At 38.4% G+C, this 22,807-nt stretch overlaps 4 protein-coding genes across 7 annotated transcripts in view; 2 read left to right on the top strand and 2 right to left on the bottom strand.

The window, feature by feature from the left end:
- The window catches only part of LOC306882695 (mitogen-activated protein kinase kinase kinase 4-like), a 32,067-nt gene extending 30,135 nt beyond the window's left edge, over positions 1-1,932 (top strand). For all 4 annotated transcript variants that reach the window (XM_079437525.1, XM_079437524.1, XM_079437526.1 and 1 more), the window contains 2 exons: positions 73-252; positions 1,154-1,932. In XM_079437525.1, the coding sequence (XP_079293651.1) occupies positions 73-252; positions 1,154-1,174 (201 nt within the window). In that variant the 3' untranslated portion in view covers positions 1,175-1,932. The remainder of the gene's footprint in view (positions 1-72; positions 253-1,153) is intronic.
- LOC306882697 (1-acyl-sn-glycerol-3-phosphate acyltransferase delta-like) lies at positions 1,013-8,136 on the bottom strand. The gene is made up of 9 exons (XM_079437528.1): positions 7,991-8,136; positions 5,821-6,041; positions 5,184-5,353; positions 4,841-5,002; positions 4,276-4,429; positions 3,984-4,086; positions 3,684-3,759; positions 3,121-3,319; positions 1,013-2,238 (listed from the first exon to the last, which is right to left on the bottom strand). The coding sequence occupies exons 2-9, from the start codon at positions 6,005-6,007 to the stop codon at positions 2,162-2,164; spliced, it is 1,128 nt and encodes a 375-aa protein (XP_079293654.1). The 5' UTR covers positions 6,008-6,041; positions 7,991-8,136; the 3' UTR covers positions 1,013-2,161.
- A 3,143-nt stretch (positions 8,137-11,279) lies between these two features.
- Positions 11,280-17,607, top strand: LOC306881999 (endoplasmic reticulum lectin 1-like). The gene is made up of 15 exons (XM_079436414.1): positions 11,280-11,559; positions 11,663-11,841; positions 12,156-12,260; positions 12,369-12,449; positions 12,527-12,604; positions 12,955-13,006; positions 13,102-13,160; positions 13,242-13,465; positions 13,540-13,693; positions 13,864-14,025; positions 14,102-14,161; positions 14,301-14,425; positions 16,039-16,116; positions 16,193-16,268; positions 16,410-17,607. The coding sequence occupies exons 2-15, from the start codon at positions 11,713-11,715 to the stop codon at positions 16,479-16,481; spliced, it is 1,455 nt and encodes a 484-aa protein (XP_079292540.1). The 5' UTR covers positions 11,280-11,559; positions 11,663-11,712; the 3' UTR covers positions 16,482-17,607.
- A 402-nt stretch (positions 17,608-18,009) lies between these two features.
- Positions 18,010-20,838, bottom strand: LOC306882353 (putative G-protein coupled receptor 75). Its single transcript, XM_079436907.1, has 2 exons — positions 20,643-20,838; positions 18,010-20,087 (listed from the first exon to the last, which is right to left on the bottom strand). The coding sequence occupies exon 2, from the start codon at positions 19,972-19,974 to the stop codon at positions 18,313-18,315; it is 1,662 nt and encodes a 553-aa protein (XP_079293033.1). The 5' UTR covers positions 19,975-20,087; positions 20,643-20,838; the 3' UTR covers positions 18,010-18,312.
- Positions 20,839-22,807: the final 1,969 nt, after the last annotated feature.

Here is a 22,807-nt window from a genome sequence, read left to right as displayed (position 1 = left end):
TGTGTACAAAAAAATTCTACAAACGTCATGTTACTTTAAGTAACTCATGTTCTGTCCTGTTTGTTAATTCAGAGACCTTGGCACGAATATGAGCATAACTTCCAGGTCATGTATAAAGTGGGAATGGGCCACAAACCACCCATTCCTGAAAAGCTGAGCACAGAGGGGAAGGACTTCCTGGTCCACTGCCTGGAGAGTGAACCGAAGCGGCGCTGGACCGCTAGTGCCCTGTTGGACCACCCCTTTGTCAAGGTATAAACTCCCTCTCACCCATACAGCTATTTATTTCCTTCAGCTGATTCATAGGGTTATACATACGAAAGAGATGAGGCTCTGGTATCTGGTGCCAAATTTGTACACAATGCCAAATTTCCAATCTGTTACCCAAATTAGATCCAACCAGCATTTCTAGTACATCCACCAACATGTTACACACTTGAAAAAAACATGAAAGCAGACGCTGACACAACTGAATTCTCACTTTGAGCACTAAACACCAACAATCAATGATTTATTTTAGTGATGCACCAAAATTTGGCTACTAAATATGGAAGAAATCTGTGTGGACAGTAGGGCTTGCTTGACAATATTGATTTCACATTTTTTATGGACATTAATTTGAATGATCTTTCAGTCCATGCTGGTTTCAGGTGATACGTGAACAAAACTTGACAAAAACATTATTTGTAGTGTTCCTACCATCAAATAATAGCGATAAGCTCTATGCTCAGTACAAAGTCTTAGCTTTAAAATTCAGTCAATGGATGTCATTTTGATTCTCTTTAGTGTTTTAACAGGTTGAATAAATCTGTCAAGACAGTTTATGAGTTTATATTTCAACAACGACTTGGGAGTAGAAACAATTAAATTTAAAAACTTGCCTTATGTCCAGTTTAATTGTTTATCATTTTATTTGTGTGTTGATTGTCAAATAAATGTGCTTTAATTGATTATTAAAAAAACTACTTTAATTTAGTTTTTTGGGATAAATAGAAATGTGAATTTTGGTTTAGGTAAAAAATTTATTTTCGGTGCATCACTAATTACAGAGGGGTGAGGTAGACCATCACACGCTGTCACCTGATTGGCTGCTTGGATGAGGCTGATGGAAACGGCATTAACACATCATTATCTCATGTCTTTACAATTGCAGGTCTGCACAGATGAAGAGTGATGGGGAAAGACGTGTATTCTCAATGTTTACATAAATGCTAGCACTACTTCACACGGCATGAGGGAGGAAGAAGGAAAAACAGACGCGCTCTGCTCGAGCCCCTCGCAATGTTAAAAGCAGGGCAAGTCTTACATGTACAGTAACATGGGATGAAATGTGTGAGCGCGTTATGTACATACTGTAAGAATAGGGTTAGGGTTTTTCTTTGTACAAAGCATATTGTAAAGCTGAAGTTTAATAGCCACTTTGTTGGTGATTGAGTCACAGGGAATGCATGTTAGGAGACTTAAATTCAAGGGACATTCTGCACAAAGCATCAGAAAATGGGAGATGGAGGGAGTTTGGCATTTACTGACTGTATGTACAATTTCAATGAGTGTTCACTGAAGAAAACATACACACCTGGGGCTGAAAGTCACAGTAGAGAAGGTTTTAAATTTTTTTTTTTTGTTAAAATGGCTTTTTTTGTTTGCCTTGCTGCAGAGCCCACTGTTAACAAGTCATATTTAAGCCTATAAGTAGTTGTGCTGCGTCGGCTCAGCTTTGTGCTGGCCAATGGCGTGCCTTTACTATCTGGGTGTACAAGAGCATAATCAACCAATGAGAGGGAAGAGGCCAGTCTGACTCCGCCTTTCTGCTGCTGCACTCGGACAGATGGACAAAAATGCTCTTACACAGGCATCAACTGCTGGTTCTCTGCTCCTCCAACAGTGTTTGCAATATTTAAAAAAAGAATATTAATAAACAGACCGTTTTTTAAAATGGCCTACTTGTCTTTTTAAAAAAAAAAAAAGCCTAGACATGATGTAAATCAAAACAGAGAGAAATTATTCAAATGACTCTTTCTGAAAACTTTGTGGCGATTTCTTCGAATTTCATTCATGAAGGTGGTTTCACTCGGCTAATGCCAGTTCCTGTTCTGAAAATGCCCTCATGACTGCACAGTAGCATGATCTTGTTGCTGGTGGATGACAGTCTTTCAGTTGTTCATTTGCCTTTATTTCCGTAGTTGGAACTCTTGTCAATCTCAGTCTGTCCGATCATCCAGCGGATACCAACTGACACTGAAAACAAAAGTGAAAATTGATCAGTTACAGCCAGTAACGTTAGCATGCTTTATAACTAAACTAGGGCTACAAGCACTCAGGTATATAATGTCATTCATTAGATCAGTGGTTCTCAACCACGGTTGCCACAGAAAAAAAGCTGAGAGCCACTGCAATAGATCATAATACAAACAGGGTTCCCACGGTCATGGAAAACCTAGAAATATCAGGGAATTTTAAACGGAAAAGTCAGAGAGATTTGTGACTGAAATTTGTGAATGCTAGAACACTACGGATCTAGTTATACTTTGCTATCATCCACTAGAACTTAATAAATTAGTTTTTCCCCAGTAATCATAACTCATTGAAATTCCTTGGTCAACAGGTGTGGGAACCCTGTATTAAGTAAAGGAGAAACAAAAATGAAATGAAAGCTTCATTTAAACAAAATATCTAGTAGATGCATGACTTCTTATAGCATATCTGAATCATGTAGTTCAAGATTTGTTTTGTGTGCATTTAGTATTTAGATGAATCTTTAATCCTGTGCTCACATGCTATGATATTTAAGGGCACTTTAAATGCATTCAAATGTGTCATTCATTCATGCGCTTATGAATTGACCAGCATGTAGTAAATCCAGATTGAAATGGTAGATATACTTACTGCTCTAGCACCTAATTGGTCTCCTTTATATATATATATATATATATATATATATAACAGATTAGAAGAAAATAGCAGCAGTATATAATTCCTTTGTTGCTTGATGACAAAAAAAAAAAAAGACTGACTAAAAATCATCTGCTGCAATTTTATTATTTCGCTATTAGTTACACCAGCTTAAATTACCATCAATATGAAAATACCACCCCGTACCCTTGAATTTATCCCAAGTACCTGCTAGACAGAAGACAGACGTACAGACGACAGTGAAGGTGGATCCTGATAGCAGCAACTGCAGCAGTAACATGCAGAGAGGGTAGACCAGCAAACAAATCCAGAAGAGCCAGTTTAGCAGGGCCCAAGGTCGACGCGGAGGGCTTGTAATGGGACCCGGAAAACGCCCTGTCTGTCTGTAATGCTCTTGGAATTCATCCTTTGAGAGATGGCACAACAAAGTTATTTAATGGCCACGTGTGTCCACTATTGACATGCTAATACTAACTAAAAGGCTAATACTGCAGCCAGTCTTGTTCTTTTTAACTACAATTAAATCTATTAACATTAAAATACTTATTTTTATAGCAGAAATAAAATATCTGATGGATTTTTTTTTTTTTTTTCTAATTTAAGAACTAAAACTGAAATAGAAATATAAAAAAAAGTAATAAATGGACCAAATCATATAACAAAACTACTAAAATAAACAGAAATAATAGCTAATTCAAAATATTCATATATGCTATAATAACACAGACCAGTACAAAAACACCTCCACCTAATGCAGGTAGTGCACTTACTTTTTCCTGATAGAGTTTGTGAAGCCAGGCTCCACATTCAGACTCATCCTCTGGGATTGAGTCCAGAGGAATTCGCCTAATAAATGCACAAGGAAATCCATGACTGTTTATCTTGATGTTGCAACTGACAATGTATTCATATAGGAGGTCATTAAACTAAAACATTTATAAAGGATTATGGAGACTGCATATTGAACTTTGTTATAGCAGGAGACATTGTCACAAAGCATTTAATAAACAAAAGGCTGTTAAATATTGCCAAAGGGCGATGGGAAGAAATTTTCTTTCTTTCATTCCTACCTCGCATATAAATCGGCATGGTACTTTTTCCCGTTGAGCACCCCGAGTAAAGTTGGCATTTCGTTGTTTCTGAAATTAAGTGTACAATCGTACACCGCAGTAACTACAGAGGAGACACAAACCAAGTCAGCGAGCCAATCTTTAGAGGCTACATCGGCCAAAAATACATTTTCTTTCAACTAAATGTAAATTGAAAAGACATCAACAGACTGATTAGACTTAAGTAATTGAAAGAGCCATAAAAGCAATTCGCTATGGGTCCATCAATACTTAAAGGCCAAGAAACTCTCACCCGTTCCCCTGAGGTTCTGGACTGTGATACAAAAGCCCTTGGTCCGAGGTAGAAGGTGGTACTTGAGTTTGGGCAGACCTTTCTTCTCTGCCACCTCCATACTAATCTTGTGCTTCTGTTCTGTGAATCGTGTGCCCTCACAGTGCAACAGGAACTATAGATGCATCATAAAATTGAACATCAACCACAGGAGGAGACAGAAAAGCTAAAATAAAAAAAGCTAAAAATAGAGTAAGGGAATAGTTCACCAAAAATTGGACCCTTCTTTAAGTGAATAACAAATTTATTACCACTACTTTCCATCGTACTTCTTTAGAGCAGAAACAAACTATCATCACATGGAAAGAGCTGCGTTAATATTTTATAAAAAGAATATTTTTTTTGTTCCACAGAAAAAAATAACAGCATATGAGCTGGAACAATGTCAGTAAATCATGACAGAATTTTCATTTTTATGTGAACAGTTTAACTATTCCTTTAACTACTTGTGTTTAAAATTAAAATCTGAAATCTACAAAAAAATAATGACCAGAATACAATGTGCAATGAGATTTCACAAATATACCCAAAAGTTTTCTGGGTAATCCCAAAGGTTGCGCAGGCTTTGCACTACTGTCTTGCGATCCTCTTCCCATTTCCTTTTGCAAAAGACGATCTCTAGGAAGTACCACATCCAGCCAATCACAGGAACAAAGGAAAGTTCCTTTTTTGCCAACACCTTTGAGCTCTAAAAGCAACATATGACAATTACATGACAGTCTAACAGTCTATTTGCATTATGACAATATTCTCTTAAAAATAAGTATTACTACAAATTAACAATCATTTAGAATCACACACTTGTTATGATGTGGAAAAGTCATTTATATATATATATATATATATATATAACTATATTTTTGTCTTACCCCTAAAATGCCAAATCTCTCACAGAAGGTCCAGCCGGTCATAAAATCGATCTCAAAGTTATGATTTAGGACAACAATGGCGCTTTCTTTGCCATAAAGTTTATAGCTTTCTGGATCAGTGTAAAGGGTGCATTCTGTTCCAGACCACCACTCCAACAATGCCACCAATTCTGAACAAACACAGAAAAAATACATACTGAATTGTGATGCATATATTCATAATGCAGAATTCATTTACATATTCATGAATGTGTAGCAGTCCAACAAGTTCATCATCTTTGTATGTATGTAAATAGATGTTAGAGCAATTTGCAATATTCAAAAATACCAACTTCCTGTTTTGTGGCCCTCAGTGCAACACTGAGGTTTTCAAACAGGAAATAATGGCCTTAGTTTTTGTGTATCCTACATTACAACTGTGGGACAATGCAATCTGTCTTAAACAGGTGAGCCATGAATAATCATAATCTCCATGTCTAGACAAATATTATTAACCAGTTTGTTACTATTTTGCCACTTCACGCAGTTCTTTTTCAGCGCAGACAAAATAAGCACTGGAAACTTGTTGCATCATGGCTGGTTGTGTCAGTATCTTTCTTTGGAAGATGTGAGCTCACATGTGACTTGCAAAACTTACGACTAGAAATGGAATAACCCAATCTGCAGTTGATCTTGCGTGCGAGCTGCTTGTTAATGGGCCACAGTGGTAGAGTACAAAGCTGCAGCAGGTTGATAATGAACCCACTGACTAGGAACACATAACAGATAATGAGATGGCACAGCAACTGAGTTTTCAACACTTGAAGAATTCCCATCCTTATCATACAGTCTTGACTTCCCCTGTCTCCGCTAAATCCTCTGCAGAGAGAGAGAAAAGATCAAGTTAAATAACTTTGGCAGCTGTATCATATTAACCAGAAGACTGTTTTCATGAATAAAGATGGAAACGCCTCATAACATGTTGCGCCTGTAAAAAACTGTATTCGAAATATGAAAATCTATCTGAGCCAATATTCAAATAGCATGGTTGCAACCAAGAGGAATAAAGTTCAGGGTTTGTTTTTTGTTTTTTTCTTCCATTCCTTGTTTCCACATCAACCCACTTGAATGTTGTGGATATGGTTAGTACTTTGTTATTCAATTATATTTTATAGATTGTGGTTTTACAAACTTCTAAATTTCCCCAAATCTTGTGATCCTAAATAGTTCACCTAAAAATAAAAAAATTTATTCTCCATGCTGTTGTTGTTTTTTCAGTGGAACAAAAAACAAGATATTTTGAAGAGTCTTCAGGTTCATATTGACTTTTAAACACCAAAACAAACAAGAGAGCATCATAAAAGTAGTCTATTCTGACTCAAGAACCTGTGTGGCTGGATCATTAAGCCAAGGAGTCCAACCTTTAATTGTAATGTTTTTTCTCTTTCTTATAAACCAAACCTCCAGAAACATTCAGTGTTTGTTTTTTTGTTTTGCTCAGATTTTTTTCCCTGTTTGAGTGCATTTAAGTAAATTGATAAAAATCTTGTGTATGGTTTCTATCAAGAGCAAGACAACCCAGATACCCCATGTCTTTGTGAGGAATGTGCTCTTTTATTACTGTGTGGGATGTGCCATTTTCAAGAGTAAATAGTTCATTTAAGAGCAATGTTTTTGAGAAACATAAGACCATTAGCTGGCACAAAGAGCAAGATGAGACCTGTCCCTATCATTACTGTCAGCTCTTACACGTGAAAGTCTCTCAGGACACAGGGCAAAGGCTGAAACTGAAATGTCACAGTGTTACTTATGTTGCTGTGTGTCTACTGTGTGTTTTGGCATAAGCACATTCAGTCTTAGGGTGCAATGTTATCTGCATACTCTGCTAGTGGTCACATTAAAAAAGTGTGAACTTTGATTTAAATCAAATAGCTACTGTTAGCAAGTATTTGCAGTCATACGTGTAGGAATGAACCAGATGACTTCTAGGTTAATAAAATGTAAAACCTAATTGCATTAGACCAGGATTCTGATTCATTAGAGTTACTCAAATATTTTGCATCAGTTCACTGAACAGAGTCGTTCACTGTTTTTTGACTCAAGTTCTCATGTTTAGCAAGTACCTGCCAACAAGTGATTTTTCCAGTAGCCCCTCACTGCAGAACAAAGATCCAGGGGGCGGGGTTGGATCCACATCTAGGGGGTGGAGATGGTAGGTTTAGGGGTGGGGATGGGTGGGTTTAGGGATTGGGGGTGGATACGGGTAGGTTCAGGTATATGTAAGGTGGGAGGAGTTGGATCTAGATCTAACCACACCCCCTGGATCTTGTGTTCTGCAATGAGGACCATCGAAAGCTATTGGTTGGTGTTATAGTGAGTCCACGAATGATCCAGAACAGTCAGGCGCTTCAAAAGCAAGGAAACTATAAACATTTGAGTCAGTGCGTAGAAATAATCAAAACTATTAATTCACTTAAATCATTCATAAACATGGAGAGAAACTACTAACTAATCTGTACTAGCTAGGTTTACACTACAGGGTGCGCCTTGTTTGGACGAAGTTACTTCAACCTGATTAAACTTCACACTCACCGGCAGGTAACACTTACAGCTGTCAAGTCGCCAACAACATATGATGTACATTCACGGTATTGATGAATCTCTCTCTTCTGGTTATTTGTGTTTCATTTAAATGTTTCGTTTTGTTTGCCTTGGTATCATAAGCATCAAGAGTGAACAGACAGCCATTGAAAACAAGAGCAAAACTCGTGCACATGTTTGCTTTAACTTGAATTGTACTCTAACTTTCATCAGAAGACAAAAAATACCTTTTTTCCCTTGTGCGGTTAGTAGTAGAGCATCCGTCTCATCATATGGAGCTCATTAGAGAGCGCGCGAGAGTTGAGAGATTCCAGCGGTGGTGAACGGAGTATGAGACCACACCCGGCATAAACCGCTGCTAGAAGAGCACTGGAACGTGGGCAGGGACTTTATGTCATTTCCTCTGTCATGAGCCTTACACAGGCTGCTTCCCACTGCTCACTTCGACCGGCAGATGAACGTAATTGCCAAGCACACTGGCAACCGCAGGACATCACCTTAAACGTCGACTGCGTCCTCGAGTGGATGAGAAGGGCTTGGGCTTCATTTCAGAGACTAAAGCAAACATCGTTGTAAAGAAGCTCGTTGTTTTTCTGAGAGAAACAGAAAGGCAGGTTCTCTGTCAGGAGAGAAACGTTTGATAAGATATTAGTAGCTATACATTTTGCATGAGTTATGTTTTGTTTGCAATAGAGAGAGAATTTACATGCTTTTCTTTGTTCCTAACAAAAAGCCTCACATGACAGCTGTCAGATGACAGATGACAGCCTGAATAGTACAGAGATGCAGCCTTGAGAAATACATCATATTTGTCAGGATCCAGTATTTATTCTTTTATTCTTTTGTTTATTGAATAGACTACTGTTCTTAAAGGCATAGTTCACCCCAAAATTAAAATTCTATCATAATTTCCTCACCCTCATGTCATTCTGAACCTGTATGGCTTTCTGTCTTCTGTAGAACACAAAGGATAATATTAAAATATTATATTGTAAAATGTATCTGTTCTTTTGTCCATACTCTAATGTTGTTCATTATGGCTTTGGACCCTATACTGACTTTCATTCCATGGACAAAAACCTTAGACAATAATACATTTTAGTGTAAATGATCAGAACTTTTGAACCATAGTTTTTTTTTGTGTTTTTACATTTTTACCATACAGTTAATCTATTTATGCAAATGTTCCTGAAATAAAGATTCAACCTTCAGTATCATCAAATTGTAATAAAAAGAAGCAGGTTCTGCCCTCTACTGATTGGACTATGAATGAGGTCCACTTTCCACTCAAAACTCTCAGCTTTGCTTTCATTTCTAGTGATATTAAGAGAGGCTCTCCACCAGCATCAAAAGACCTGCTATGACATAAAAATACATAATTTATTCAGTGATCCACAAACCATGTGGAAAGGCCATTCAAGTATGACACTCACTACGAAAATAGTGACCTCTTCACTAGAAGGGAAATTAAATCTCCTTTTGCCTGCCATTATTCTGGAAAATAGACTATTCAGACTAAATTGGCTGCTTATGAAAATAGCACAAGCTATTAAATTCACAATACCCTTTACATGATGCATCCAAATTAAAAACATGTATTGTAGATGGAAAAGTGGAGGGGGGTATGAAGAAAGGACCGGTGAAAATCTGAAAATGCTCATCTCTGCCAGCTTTGAGAGCAATTTGTGGTTGATAGTTTTAAATGAAGACTCTGGAGAAATATGATGTCTACCAAGGATGCCCTGGCTGATGTAAGTAGTTCCTGAGCTTATCTGAAGCCTGATGGGACGGAGCCACTCAGTAGAGGAAAGCTGAAGATCAGGAAATAGTCTTATTAGAAGATATATTGAAATGCATGTAGTGCATTTTAGAAAGCTCAGAATTGTCAAAGGATATTATAATTATTATTGTCCTTATCCAAATATTACATGAATATTAATCCTTTTGTATGTAGCAAGACATGATTTATTTAATAGTGAATCATTGCAATTAAATGGATTTTAACCATTCAAGATTTGCAAACTCTTTTACATGATGATGTTATTATTATTATTTAATAATATTATTATTATTATTATTTTTATACAATATCCAAAGATACAACATAATTAAAAATAAAAGCAATATTTTGGAATATGTTTAAAAAATTCCTTTTATTCGAGTCCTAATGTGTTGGAAAATAGCAGTAAATCGGTGTTCTGAGATTTTTTGTGAAGTAGTATAATTAGATAATTGAGCTTTTTGCCCATTGTGCCAATAAATGATTAGAATAAATACTTTCAGAAATGTTTTAAACAAAAAATACATAAACGTTTGTATAAACAAGACAACAACGTGAAGTAATTTATTGGAAAAATAAATAAATAAACAAGACAACATAAAATATTTGCTTATGAATAAAGTTGCAATTTCTTAAAATATTATTGATTAGCACAAATGGACCCTCTTACACAACTGCGTTTTTAAAGTTTAAATAATATTTTCTTAATCGCCCAAAATATTAGTATTAATCTGATATCGCAGCGTATTTTAGTGCTTTGTCCAAATACCCACACTTGCAGTCTTAGCACTTGGCCACTTAAATGACGTATTTCCTGTGTTTGGCCCAAGTGTTCAAGTCAAGTCAAGTCAAGTCTGCTTTATTGTCAATTCTTCCACATGTACATACATACAGAGAATTGAAATTGCGTTACTCTCAGACCCTTGGTGCATACAGTTAACATTTAAGACACTGACTGACGTTCAAATACAGATAAATACAGTTTAAACATATGTACATACAACTATACAGATATACAAATGAGGACATTGTAGAGAAAAAAAAAGAGATAAATAAAGTGGCATAAGGCACATGGCAGAATAGATAGAGTGTAAACCAGTTAAATAAAACAAAACTGTGCAGATATATGTGTAGTGCAAGAAGAGCTTATCAGTCTGTTAAAGTGACAAAAGAATAGTCTTTTTATCAGACTATCCGAAGAGGTAGTTTGCAGTCAATGCTGGATGAGGTAGTGATCAGTCCAATGCTGCACAAGTGACAGGTGCTGTTCACAGTTTTTAAGTGTGTGTGTGTGTGTGTGTGGGGGGTGGGTGGGTGGGGGGAGGTGACTACTCCACAGTCACACCGTTGATGGTCAGAGGGGCATGCTGAGTCAGAGGATGATGTGGTGAGGATGAAGACCACAAGTGTGTGTCAAACTATTTATTACCTGATGGGACACACTTATAGTGTTGTGCAATGCAAGTGTTTACACATCTTTATTTTAATTTGAAATACTTTGAAATACTTTTAAAATCAACTTCTAAATGTCTATTCAGTAGTCCCTATGACATCATTTTAATTTATGGTGCTTCTAATTAAATGAAAAAAGCAGTTGCAAATGTTGTACAAAATAAATATCAAATAATAAAACGTAAAAACACAGTTTTTCTACCAAATTATTTATAATATCTGTTATTCATATTTAACTTACATTGGAAAGGTTTCCGTGACCTCTCGCGAGATCTCGACAAAAAGTCTCACGATTTATTTCCAGAACATGATGCTAAATCCACATAGCTTCTGTGGATTTAGTATCCATTAAGGGCACTGCCCTTTGGCATTTTGAAGACATGGGACAGACTTGCACACTTACTTCCTGTCGCGCGCACGCTCTCTCTAGTGGCCAAGACCGCAAGTATTTGGACAAGGCATTGGACAGCAATCCCAAAGGCAGTACTAGACCCTATTGGCTATTGGCTGAGGTGAATTTCCGTCTGGTGCCGGAAATGGACGTGGCAAGATGACAGTGTTCTGGTTCGCTTCCTGTTTGAACTCTAGTCAAACTATCAGCAGTCAGTTGGCTATTAGATCTCACTGACTGTCAGTAGTAACCGTGTTTGTGACCCTTCTCCTCCAGCTGTCTCTCTCTAATGTCCCGATAGCGCTTTTGGAGGCTCAGCAGGGGCAATGCGGATGTTTTGGAGTTGCTTTTTGGGGCTGATTTTGGTCGGAGTGTCTGCAAATCGTGCAGGATCTCCTGTGTTTTCGGATGAGATCCCCTTCAAAATCAGATGGCCCGGGGCAGACTTCACCCTGGTGAGTGAGTCTTGATATCTTAATAAACCCCGACGTTTATATGACAGCTGTAAATACAAATGTGTTTATTTAGTTGTCAGCTTGTTGGCTGAGGTCGCTTCATAATAACAGCTGGATGTTGAGCTGTTTTGTATCGAGCTGTGTTTTTAGTGTGAATATTCTCTCTTAACAGCATTATGAAGCATCAAAGTACATAAATGGCAAGTAGAGCTGTTTAGTTTATCTCCCCGGATCTCATGGATTTATCAGTCCTTATTTGCTTCTGCAGAAGTTAAAAAATGCACTAATATATAATAATATCCCTTTCTCTGCAGTCAACGTCAGGAGGCCTGTACAAAGAAGATGATTATGTTATCATGACAACTGCAGAAAAAGAAAAGTACAAATGTTTATTGCCATCTTTGTCCGGCAACCAGGAGGTGTGGTTATGCATGGCCAATTGTTTAGTTATTATTATCTTGAGCCATTCTGTGCATCGTTTAGTTCCGTTTTATTTGATCAGTTTATTGTCTGTCTCATTTTTGAAGGATGACATGAAGGAGTATGATGGACCGAGTCCAGCTGTGCTGCTGGAGTCGTTATTCAAACAGAGCAGCTGCTCCTACAGAGTGAGTTTCATTTCTCAGTTTCTGTTTATAGTTTATAAACACAGTCATATGAATTGCTTTTATTACAACTATGACAGATCGAGTCATACTGGACATATGAAGTGTGCCATGGGAAGCATGTACGGCAGTACCATGAGGACAAGGAGACGGGGCAGGTAAAATCACTGGTTATGACGTTTGCTGTAAAAGAACATGCCAGATCCTTATTTATAGCATTCCTTATATCTTATTAAAAATGCATACAGTACTACTCAAAAATAGTAGTACTGTATGCACTGTATGTTCTATTTTAATATAATTATTTCTGTGATCGTAAAGCTGAATTTTCAGCTACAGTCTTCACTCTTCAGTGTCACCTGATCCATTCAATACATCCTTGCTGAATAAAAGTATTAATTTCTTATAAAAAATCTTACTGATCCCAAACATTAGTGTATGGATTATATTAAGATATTTCTAATTAATATAAACAGTTCAATGGTCTTATTTGTCTCTGGTTCATCAGAAGGTCAACATTCAGGAATACTTTCTGGGTACCATGAAAAAAGAGACTGCAGGTTGGTTAATTTTTAAGCTTACGTTTTTATAAATATTTCTTTACATATTCTAGTAAAGTGTTAAATATTTGATCAAAATATTATCTGCTCCTCAGAATCAGAAACTGAGAAATCCAGTGACTCTGAATCAGAAAGGTCAAACACCAACACACAGGTTTGTAGCTGTTAAATATAAAGGTAGGAAATGTGTGTCACCTGAGGATTTAAAAAAAAAAAACTCTGTTTGTGTTCCCAGGTTCCAACAAAGAATATAGAGGGTCAGCTGACACCATACTATCCCGTAGAGATGGGACATGGGACTGAATGCTCTCTGAGACAGAATACACCTCGCTCTGCCTCAGTGCTGTACGTCTGCCACCCGGAGGCAAAACATGAGATCCTCACGATTGCTGAGGTCATCACCTGTCAGTATGAAGTAGTGGTGCTCACACCCCTCCTCTGTTCTCACCCGAAATACAGGTACATACACAAACCTTCAAAGTCAATTTCCATTTTTAGTCCTTTGTGACATAATCCAGCCCATCTTTCCTCAGGTTCAAGTCATCCCCAGTGAATGACATCTTTTGTCAGGCTCTGGGTGGCTCCCCTCTCAGACCTCAGAGTCTGTCCCAGCTGGATCGTGAGCGGGAAGAGCTGCTCAAACCACCGTTCAGCTCAAGTGGCCAAAGAGAACAGAGAGGATCCAGGGTGAGTGCGCATCTGCCCTTTATCTTCACACTAACCTATTTGGGGATTAGTGGGGCGGTAATGAATAACTGCTGCAAAAAAATAGTTCTGAAAAGTATATAAAAACTAATTTAATATAAATTATTATTGTAAAAATATTTAAAAGTAATCCCTATGTCTCCCTTGCTAAGGAGGACGCATCTCCAGTGAAAGAAGAGGCGTATACCTCTACCCATAAGCCCCTGACAGTGGGTGGGCAAGCCCAGGTCACCGTTGGCACCACCCACATCTCTCGTTTGACTGATGAACAGCTGATCAAGGAGTTTCTGAGTGGCTCATACTGTCTGCATGGGGTGAGGATGGATGGATTTAGTTTCTGTAGATCTTTAAATTGGATTCCTAGTTTAACATATGTTTGTTTCTGTCTAGGGTGTTGGATGGTGGAAGTATGAATTTTGTTATGGAAAGCATGTCCACCAGTATCATGAGGTAAGAGTTGTGAAGTCTTTGAATTCTTTAGAAAATATAATAATTCCAGATTAATGTCTGGATTATGTGAGAAGGTCTGGATTATGAGAGAAGGTCTGGATTATGAGAGCTAAATTGCATTTTGTGCATTTGGTTGAAGGATAAAGAACAAGGAAAGAACATTGTGGTGGTGGGCAGCTGGAACACTGAGGATCATATTAACTGGGCCAAGAAAAACGTGGCACGATCTTATCATTTGAAAGACGAAGAAACGCAGAAAGTCAAGTATGATTATATTTCCCTCACATATTCCCATGCTTTAAAAAACCCCTGAATAATATAAATAAAAAAATAAAACAAATTATATATATATATATATATATATATATATATATATATATATGTGTGTGTGTGTGTATATATACACATACACAACGTTATGTTTTGTTGTTACCAAATTCTGTGTTTTGCATGTCTAATTATTTGAAAGCATAAAAATAAGTTTAATTTATTCTTACAATAGCCCTATGTTTTATTCCTTCAGAAATTCTGTGTTGTGTATTGCAATTTTTTAAGGCATAAAACATTCATTTAATTGATCTTTTAATTAATGAAAATTTAAATAATTTTATTTTTTGGAAAATAAAGGGGATTTAATTTTACAATTAAAAACATTGAAGAAATATTGTATGATTATCTCTTAAAAATAAGGTTTTAATAATTTTAGTAGTAGCCTATTACATACATTCTACTGAACAATAGTAATGTTGGCTATTTCTGCCGAAATGACTTCAAGGTAAACCAAACCTTTATGTTGACGGGTTGCCGTGAATACCTTTACATTTCTGTGTGTATATGATATGAGTATAGTTCATGAAGTGACTCTCAGAGCAGTTCTGGAGATGTTGTTCATGTAGTTATGTCCTTATTAGTGAGACGGCAGACGCTAATATCACCGCAAGCGTCACGCACGCGTCAGAAAAATCACCGGGTGCCGGGCCACCCCCCTAAAGTAATGGTAGGGGAAACGTGTGTGTGCAGGGGCGGACTGGGACAAAACTTAGGCCGGGAAATCTCACACTCATCCAGGCCATCTCATACATCCACAACAAATTTTGAAAAAAGTTTAAATCCCTAGGCTGGGGCCGCGCATAATTAAATGTTATCTCTTGAACTTCCATTTTCCTTTTTAGTCTCATCATTTTCCCTGACATCTCTCTGTCCCTCGTGTGTTTACTTTTTTCACTAATTTTCTTGTACCCGTCACTTTTTCATAAACACATCTCCACCTTGTTGCAAAACAACCAACTCATTGTAATTTGTTTGCGCATAGTATACATTTATTTTAGAAAAATTTAAGTATTACATTAGAACGATGTGTTGTTGTTTTATCTTGCCTAAATGTCAAAATAAGTACATTAATAGCTACATCTTGAATATATCTTTACAGAAAAATCTTAACACTGAACATGTCTTTGCATCATCATGGGTCATGTTTTGTCCTAAATAAAATTAACCATGGTGTTATTAGGCCTATGGTAAAAGTATAGTAACCATGTTTTTTTGGCGGATTGATTACCGTTTGTATAACCAAAGTTTTACTACAAATACCATTTGTAGTTGGCGGATGCGAGGAGCCTGCGTGAGGTGAATTGCGTTGCCAGTCCAGACTAACCGACTCATGATTTATTAAAGTTTTATTGAATGGCAAATTTGGAAATAATCACTTTAGTACATTCGGCAGGCAACAAAAACAACAACAAAAAAATTTGTAGGGCAGCGGGCCAAATTGGCTGCCAGGCCACCGGGAATTCTCCCGATGGCCAGTCCGCCTCTGTGTATGTGTATATATGTATGTCATATTTTAATGTCATGTTGTCTTGGTGATACCTCATCAGGGTCGTATCTCACTTCTATGGCCATGGAGATGTTTGTGACCTAACAGGGAAACCAAGACAGGTTATAGTCAAGCTCAAGTGAGAGATCCAAACTTCTTGATACTATTTGAGGTTTGTTGAATGCTGCCACTAACACCTAACTGTTCTGTCTCAGGTGTAAGGAGTCAGAGTCTCCTCATGCTGTTACAGTTTACATGCTGGAACCTCAGACCTGTCAATATATTCTCGGGGTGAGTGGCAAACAAAATGTCTTTGAGATTTGACTGCAATTTAGATTTTTAATCTTTATGCTTAGATATTATGGCTTACGTGATGCTACAGTGTGATCATTTCATGTGGCTAACACTTATCCGGTTATCATTCTGCCACAGGTTGAGTCGCCTGTAATATGCAAGATCTTGGACACTGCAGATGAAAATGGACTTCTTTCAATCCCTAGCTAGTCTATATGGAGGAATGCTTAGTTTGGAGAATGAACAATACAGAAGAGGAAGGCAGTATGATGCTCAGAGGGAGAGATAAAAGTCTGATGAAGTCTAGTAGTTCCATAGATCACGGTGATAAAATGGACTTGCTGAATCTCAGACCCTCCACCCTTTGAGAAAGTCCCTCAGTGACTGCACTTTCTGTTGTTCGAAGACTAAACAAGGAGGAAATTTGAAGAAACTTTTAAACCTGGAGATGCCGCTAGGACTGAATCCTCAATGTTTTATTTACAAATTTCAAACCTGTTGAATTCTTTTGTTCCCTTTTTTTTCATGCTTTGGCACAGCTAGATGGTTGGCTGTGGTGAAGTCAATTTAAAAATCTAATCAAATGATTCATTTGTTCTGTTAATCAATTGATTGTACAAGTTGGTCAGCTGTGTTAAATATACATTATTTATTTGATCAAACTTCTGGTAGTTCAATGCTTGCCATTATCACTGTGCAGATGGAGATGGTTATTACATTGTTTTTAAAAGTGATTTAAGTAGTATTTGTACAATGCAAATTGCAAGGGAAAATACACTGTCTTGTATACAAAGGAAAGTGAATGTAATTAAACTGTTTTTTGGAAATCACGGGTCATTGATTTATGTTAACAATTTGTGATTCCCCTCACTTAAATGTAACCACTTCCACTATTGTACAATAATGTGTTTGGTGAAGGCCTCCTCTTAACTCTTATAAGAACAAGTTTATCAAGACAAGTTTATATTTCATTTCATTGCATTGCCTGCAATGCTGGTTTTTACTCGGCGTGTACATGATCAGTTGAATAAAATGAGTTTCAAGTCATTTCAGAAGATTCATACACCACCTTAATGAATACACTGCAAAATTTGAATTTTAGTATTTTTTTGCCTGATTTTCCAGGACAACTATTTAAACATTCTTAAATCAAGATACATTTACTTGATATGCAAAATGACTCAAAGTCTTGTTTTCTGAAAAAATATCAAAATTGCATTATACTTAATGAAATTTTTTTTTTCTTGAGATAAGCATGAAATCACTTTTCTTATTTCCCCCCAAAATCTCTGTATTGTCATTGTACTGGAAAACAGCAAAATAAAAGCAGAATACGATTTTTTTTGCAGCGTAAATCTTTTCCCCCCATTTATGTCACAATGAAAATTAAACTAATATATTTTCTTAACACAATCATTAGGGCAGCACTATTCATTATATATACATATATATATATATATATATATATATAAAAACATAGCGAAATAAACACTTATGCCTCTGCTAAACATTATAAATTGGCCAGAAGGGTCCATTTACCTACACTAGGTGGTGCTATTGTCTTTTTGTTGATAGGTTTTTTTTTCTACAGAGAACTAATAATGCTCTTACATAAAAACATCCATCCATAGCTTATTAATGCTTAAGGCGTGTCAATAACTTAAAAGTGATGATTGACAAAGCAAACTACAGCTGTACATTATTAAACGTTCAGTCTCAAATTAAAGATGTCAGCATACACTTGCAAAACATTTAATTAGTTCATATATAAAATGTAGGATGTTTCACTAATACATAATCTGCGTGAAGACTATTACTGTACATGAAAATGCCACGTCAATGTAAAAATAGAACATCCTTCAGTCCATAAAACATTGAGAATAATACTTTTGGGGAAAACGACAATTAGCTTGTCCCACTTTCTTTTTATTGGATACTTGATGCATACTGTCTCTTGAGCAAAACAGCACTAGCAAACCACAAGCAAACACTATAAATGCTCCCCTTTGGATGCTGAGGAAGTAGTATGATGTTCTACAGCTCAGACTGATGGGATGGGAATCTGATGAGCCGAGGTGCTGTCAAAGTCCTGTAGCGCCTCCTGGTGGGTGTGGTAGTGCATAGCCACGTAGCTTTTGGCAAAGGCCGTGGTTTGAGAGTTGACCGGCTGCAGGCTGTTGGGGGAACTCGGGCCTGCTGATGGACTGCTGTTATAAATACTGTAGTAGGGTTCTATGCGCGTATTGATGGGCGTATATGTGCTCGGGGGTCGGGGCTTGCGTCCAGCGGTCACACAGGGACTAGGCATGCTGTCCCGGGAGTGACTAGGTCCGCAAGCCTGATCCACCAGCCTCCTCTGAGACTTCGGCGAGAGCATATACGCAGAGTTGGTCTCGTGGTGTGAGGACTTGTTACGGTTGACTTCCAGGCTTCCTTTGCCCATAGCGTGTAGGCGTGTCTTGTGCTTGCAGCACAGGAAACCCAAGTTCAGCCACTGGAGGCAGCAGAGCAAACGGCGGCGCAGACCTGCGCTATTGCGCGAGTATACAAATGGGTTGATTCCAGACTTCAGGAAGATGAGGGCGAATCCACAGAGCTCAAACTGGTAGTGGACAAAGCTGCTCTCCGGTGACACCATATCCTGTGCCAAGGATATACCTAGTGGTAGACAGCACAACAACACTGAGATGACGATCACTATGCATGTGACCACAGCCTTTGAATCCTTGGCTGTTGCCAGGTTAACTGTGGAGACCAACTGGCAGCAAGTTGCTCCAGTGGCAGCCCCGGGCACGAGGGGCTGGTTGGTTCTCCTGGTGAAGGAGTGCGTCTGGACATGTTGGAGCTTGTTGTAGGTCTGGTTGCGGTATAGCGAGGGCACCTGCACTGTACACTGCATGCCCTCGAAACCTGCGGCAATGAGCGGCGGATGAGAAGCAGGTGGACGTGTCGCATCCACCGTGATGATGGGACACTTCCGAACCTGAGCGTTCTTCCTCAACGCCTGAGCGATCATGAGGTACGAGATGGACACCACACCTACACAGAAAGCAAAGTCCGCAATGTATAGGTACAATACTACCTTGGCCTTGTTGCCGGTAAGACCAAAGTGGAGCAGGCAAGGTCCGGAGCTCCTGGGATATGCTCGTAAGGTGACCAAAGCCGCCAGCGTGAAACTGGTGGTCCATAATAGTGCGGTGAGGGCCAGAGTACAGGGAAACGAGGCCGTACGGTTGGGCTGCTGACCCAGGACCATGCGGAGACGATGTAGGGCAATCACAGCCACCGTTTCGAGGGACATAATGATGAAGCCCGAGCTGGTGAGGTGGAAGGCAAAGCAGAAGCCCTTGGACACGCCGCCGCTAGCGTCTCCAGCGTCCAGAAAGAGCACCAGTGCAAACATGGGCGCAGTGACGCAGCAAATGAACAGGTCACAGAAGGATAGGTTGAGGATCATGAAGTCAAAGTTGGTGCGGAACTTGCGGAACGCCGGGTCGAAGAAGGACAAGAAGACAACCAAGTTTCCATAAGAACCGAGACAAAAGATGAGGACCAACAGGAGGGAGCAGGAGGCGAGGGTAGCCGTGTGGATTAAGGCCCAGCCGCTCACCGAAGCAGACTGGCTCTGGGAGCTGTTAAAGCTCCGAGGTTTTGCAAACTCAGCCAGGTCCAAAGGCCAGGCAGTGCTGTTCATGGTACACATGGGGATGCAAAGTGGTCACAGCCTCAGAGTTTTGCCCATTTTGCCTTTAAGTCACCCAAGAGTGAGCTAATACTCCCATTGTGCACATGGTTCATGGTAGACCCTCTGGATTGCTGCAAGGACACAAGGGATAAAGAAATATTGATTAGTAACAGACAATATGAAGCTTTGCGTATGACAACTGTAACACAATAAATGAACATACATAACTAAGCCTAATGGCTTTTTTAACCATTCGAAGGATTCGTTTTAATCTGTTATATCACTTGGTGCACAAATTATTTGGAATTTCTTTAAAAACACAGAGCATCAGGATGACTATTGTACCTTATATCATCCGTGCACGCTCCCGTCATCCACAAATCTATCGATTAAGATGAATACGTGCCTGCAACAATCTGCATAGTACCTGAAGGCTTTTCTTATCTGTTAACCTATGTTAAGAATGATATTACTGCAGGTGAATGTGCGCCGACTATAAAATCGTGTCAAAAATGAATCCAGCCCCATATCTTTGAAAGAACATATACAATAAATCACATGCATCGTTAAAACAAACGTCCAGTAAATATCTAATAAATCGTTCAGTCTACACACACAGTCGCCTATAATGCCTATAACTCTGCGGCATTCTTCCTCCACTTGCCGAAAAAAGATGCTTTTCTTACCATGGATTCCCTATGTGCACCTTTTTTACGACGCCGCGTTTTCCACATTTGTACGAATTTCCAAAGTACATGAACGGTACAAGCATCCTAGTTAGAGAAAGAGTATCACAGCAAAAGATAAGAATGAAAAACACTGAATTTAATGCGCAGAAGAAGAGTGAACGCGCCTCACTGGAATCATATTGAAGCTGTGAATGGACAGCATGCGCGTGCCCGTGAGTACAGAATGCTCACTCAGGAAGCAAAAAGAGTCTAATTTCGTTTGAGATTTAATAATAACAGTTCAGGCTATATGTAGAATTATATATATAGCGAAATAAAATACGAAGGAAATTTTTATATAATTATATGTATATATAAATAATGCTTTTTTATACTCTGTATAATTGTGTATGTGACGAATAAAAATCTTGGATCTTAACTTTTTAAATAATGCTTATATAAAATTCCCACTATTTTATTTCACTATATATATATATATATATATATATATATAATTATTAACATTATGTGATGTATTATATGTTCAACATTAATTGTATTTTTTTTTTTTTATTTAAATAAGAGCAGACACGCGCACACACACACACACAATTGTAATACATACACAAATTTTTTGTCTGTGCGTGTATAGATTGCATTTATATATTGATAATTTAGGAAAGTGAATGTGTATTTAACATATACAGGTCCTTCTCAAAAATGAAAAATTGAAAACCCAAAATTCCTATCTCAAAAAATTAGCATATTTCATCCGACCAATAAAAGAAAGGTGTTTTTAATACAAAAAAAGTCAACCTTCAAATAATTATGTTCAGTTATGCACTCAATACTTGGTCGGGAATCCTTTTGCAGAAATGACTGCTTCAATGCGGCGTGGCATCAGCCTGTGGCACTGCTGAAGTGTTATGGAGGCCCAGGATGCTTTGATAGCGGCCTGAAGCTCATCCAGAGTGTTGGGTCTTGCGTCTCTCAACTTTCTCTTCACAATATCCCACAGATTCTCTATGGGGTTCAGGTCAGGAGAGTTGGCAGGCCAATTGAGCACAGTAATACCATGGTCAGTAAACCATTTACCAGTGTTTTGGCACTGTGAGCAGGTGCCAGGTCGTGCTGAAAAATGAAATCTTCATCTCCATAAAGCTTTTCAGCAGATGGAAGCATGAAGTGCTCCAAAATCTCCTGATAGCTAGCTGCATTGACCCTGCCCTTGATAAAACACAGTGGACCAACACCAGCATCACTGACTGTGGGTACTTGACACTGGACTTCAGGCATTTTGGCATTTCCCTCTCCCCAGTCTTCCTCCAGACTCTGGCACCTTGATTTCCGAATGACATGCAAAATTTGCTTTCATCCGAAAAAAGTACTTTGGACCACTGAGCAACAGTCCAGTGCTGCTTCTCTGTAGGTCAGGCGCTTCTGCCGCTGTTTCTGGTTCAAAAGTGGCTTGACCTGGGGAATGCGGCACCTGTAGCCCATTTCCTGCACACGCCTGTACACGGTGGCTCTGGATGTTTCTACTCCAGACTCAGTCCACTGCTTCCGCAGGTCCCCCAAGGTCTGGAATCGGTCCTTCTCCACAATCTTCCTCAGGGTCCGGTCACCTCTTCTCGTTGTGCTGCGTTTTTTGCCACACTTTTTCCTTCCCACAGACTTCCCACTGAGGTGCCTTGATACAGCACTCTGGGAACAGCCTATTCGTTCAGAAATTTCTTTCTGTGTCTTACCCTCTTGCTTGAGGGTGTCAATGATGGCCTTCTGGACAGCAATCAGGTCGGCAGTCTTACCCATGATTGCGGTTTTGAGTAATGAACCAGGCTGGGAGTTTTTAAAAGCCTCAGGAATCTTTTGCAGGTGTTTAGAGTTAATTAGTTGATTCAGATGATTAGGTTAATAGCTCGTTTAGAGAACCTTTTCATGATATGCTAATTTTTTGAGATAGGAATTTTGGGTTTTCATGAGCTGTATGCCAAAATCATCAATATTAAAACAATAAAAGGCTTGAACTACTTCAGTTGTGTTGTAATGAATCTAAAATATATGAAAGTCTAATGTTTATCAGTACATTACAGAAAATAATGAACTTTATCACAATATGCTAATTTTTTGAGAAGGACCTGTATTACGTCAAACTAATTGCTATATGTCAGTAGTAACATGGG

Source organism: Barbus barbus, assembly GCF_936440315.1.
Source record: "Barbus barbus genome assembly, chromosome: 16".
Taxonomy (NCBI): domain Eukaryota; kingdom Metazoa; phylum Chordata; class Actinopteri; order Cypriniformes; family Cyprinidae; genus Barbus; species Barbus barbus.
The sequence above is the reverse complement of the archived record's forward strand: the minus strand, read 5'-3'. Positions and strand labels throughout refer to the sequence as shown.

Coding starts and splice junctions, on each gene's coding strand:
- LOC306882353 (XM_079436907.1), bottom strand. CDS start 19,974: ATGTGTACCATGAACAGCACTGCCTGGCCTTTGGACCTGGCTGAGTTT.
- LOC306882697 (XM_079437528.1), bottom strand. CDS start 6,007: ATGATAAGGATGGGAATTCTTCAAGTGTTGAAAACTCAGTTGCTGTGC. Junction 4,430..4,840: donor ATTACCCAGAAAACTTTTGG/GTATATTTGTGA, acceptor ATGCATCTATAG/TTCCTGTTGCACTGTGAGGG. Junction 3,760..3,983: donor CATGCCGATTTATATGCGAG/GTAGGAATGAAA, acceptor TGCATTTATTAG/GCGAATTCCTCTGGACTCAA.
- LOC306881999 (XM_079436414.1), top strand. CDS start 11,713: ATGCGGATGTTTTGGAGTTGCTTTTTGGGGCTGATTTTGGTCGGAGTG. Junction 13,694..13,863: donor GAGAACAGAGAGGATCCAGG/GTGAGTGCGCAT, acceptor TCCCTTGCTAAG/GAGGACGCATCTCCAGTGAA. Junction 16,117..16,192: donor CAGGTTATAGTCAAGCTCAA/GTGAGAGATCCA, acceptor GTTCTGTCTCAG/GTGTAAGGAGTCAGAGTCTC.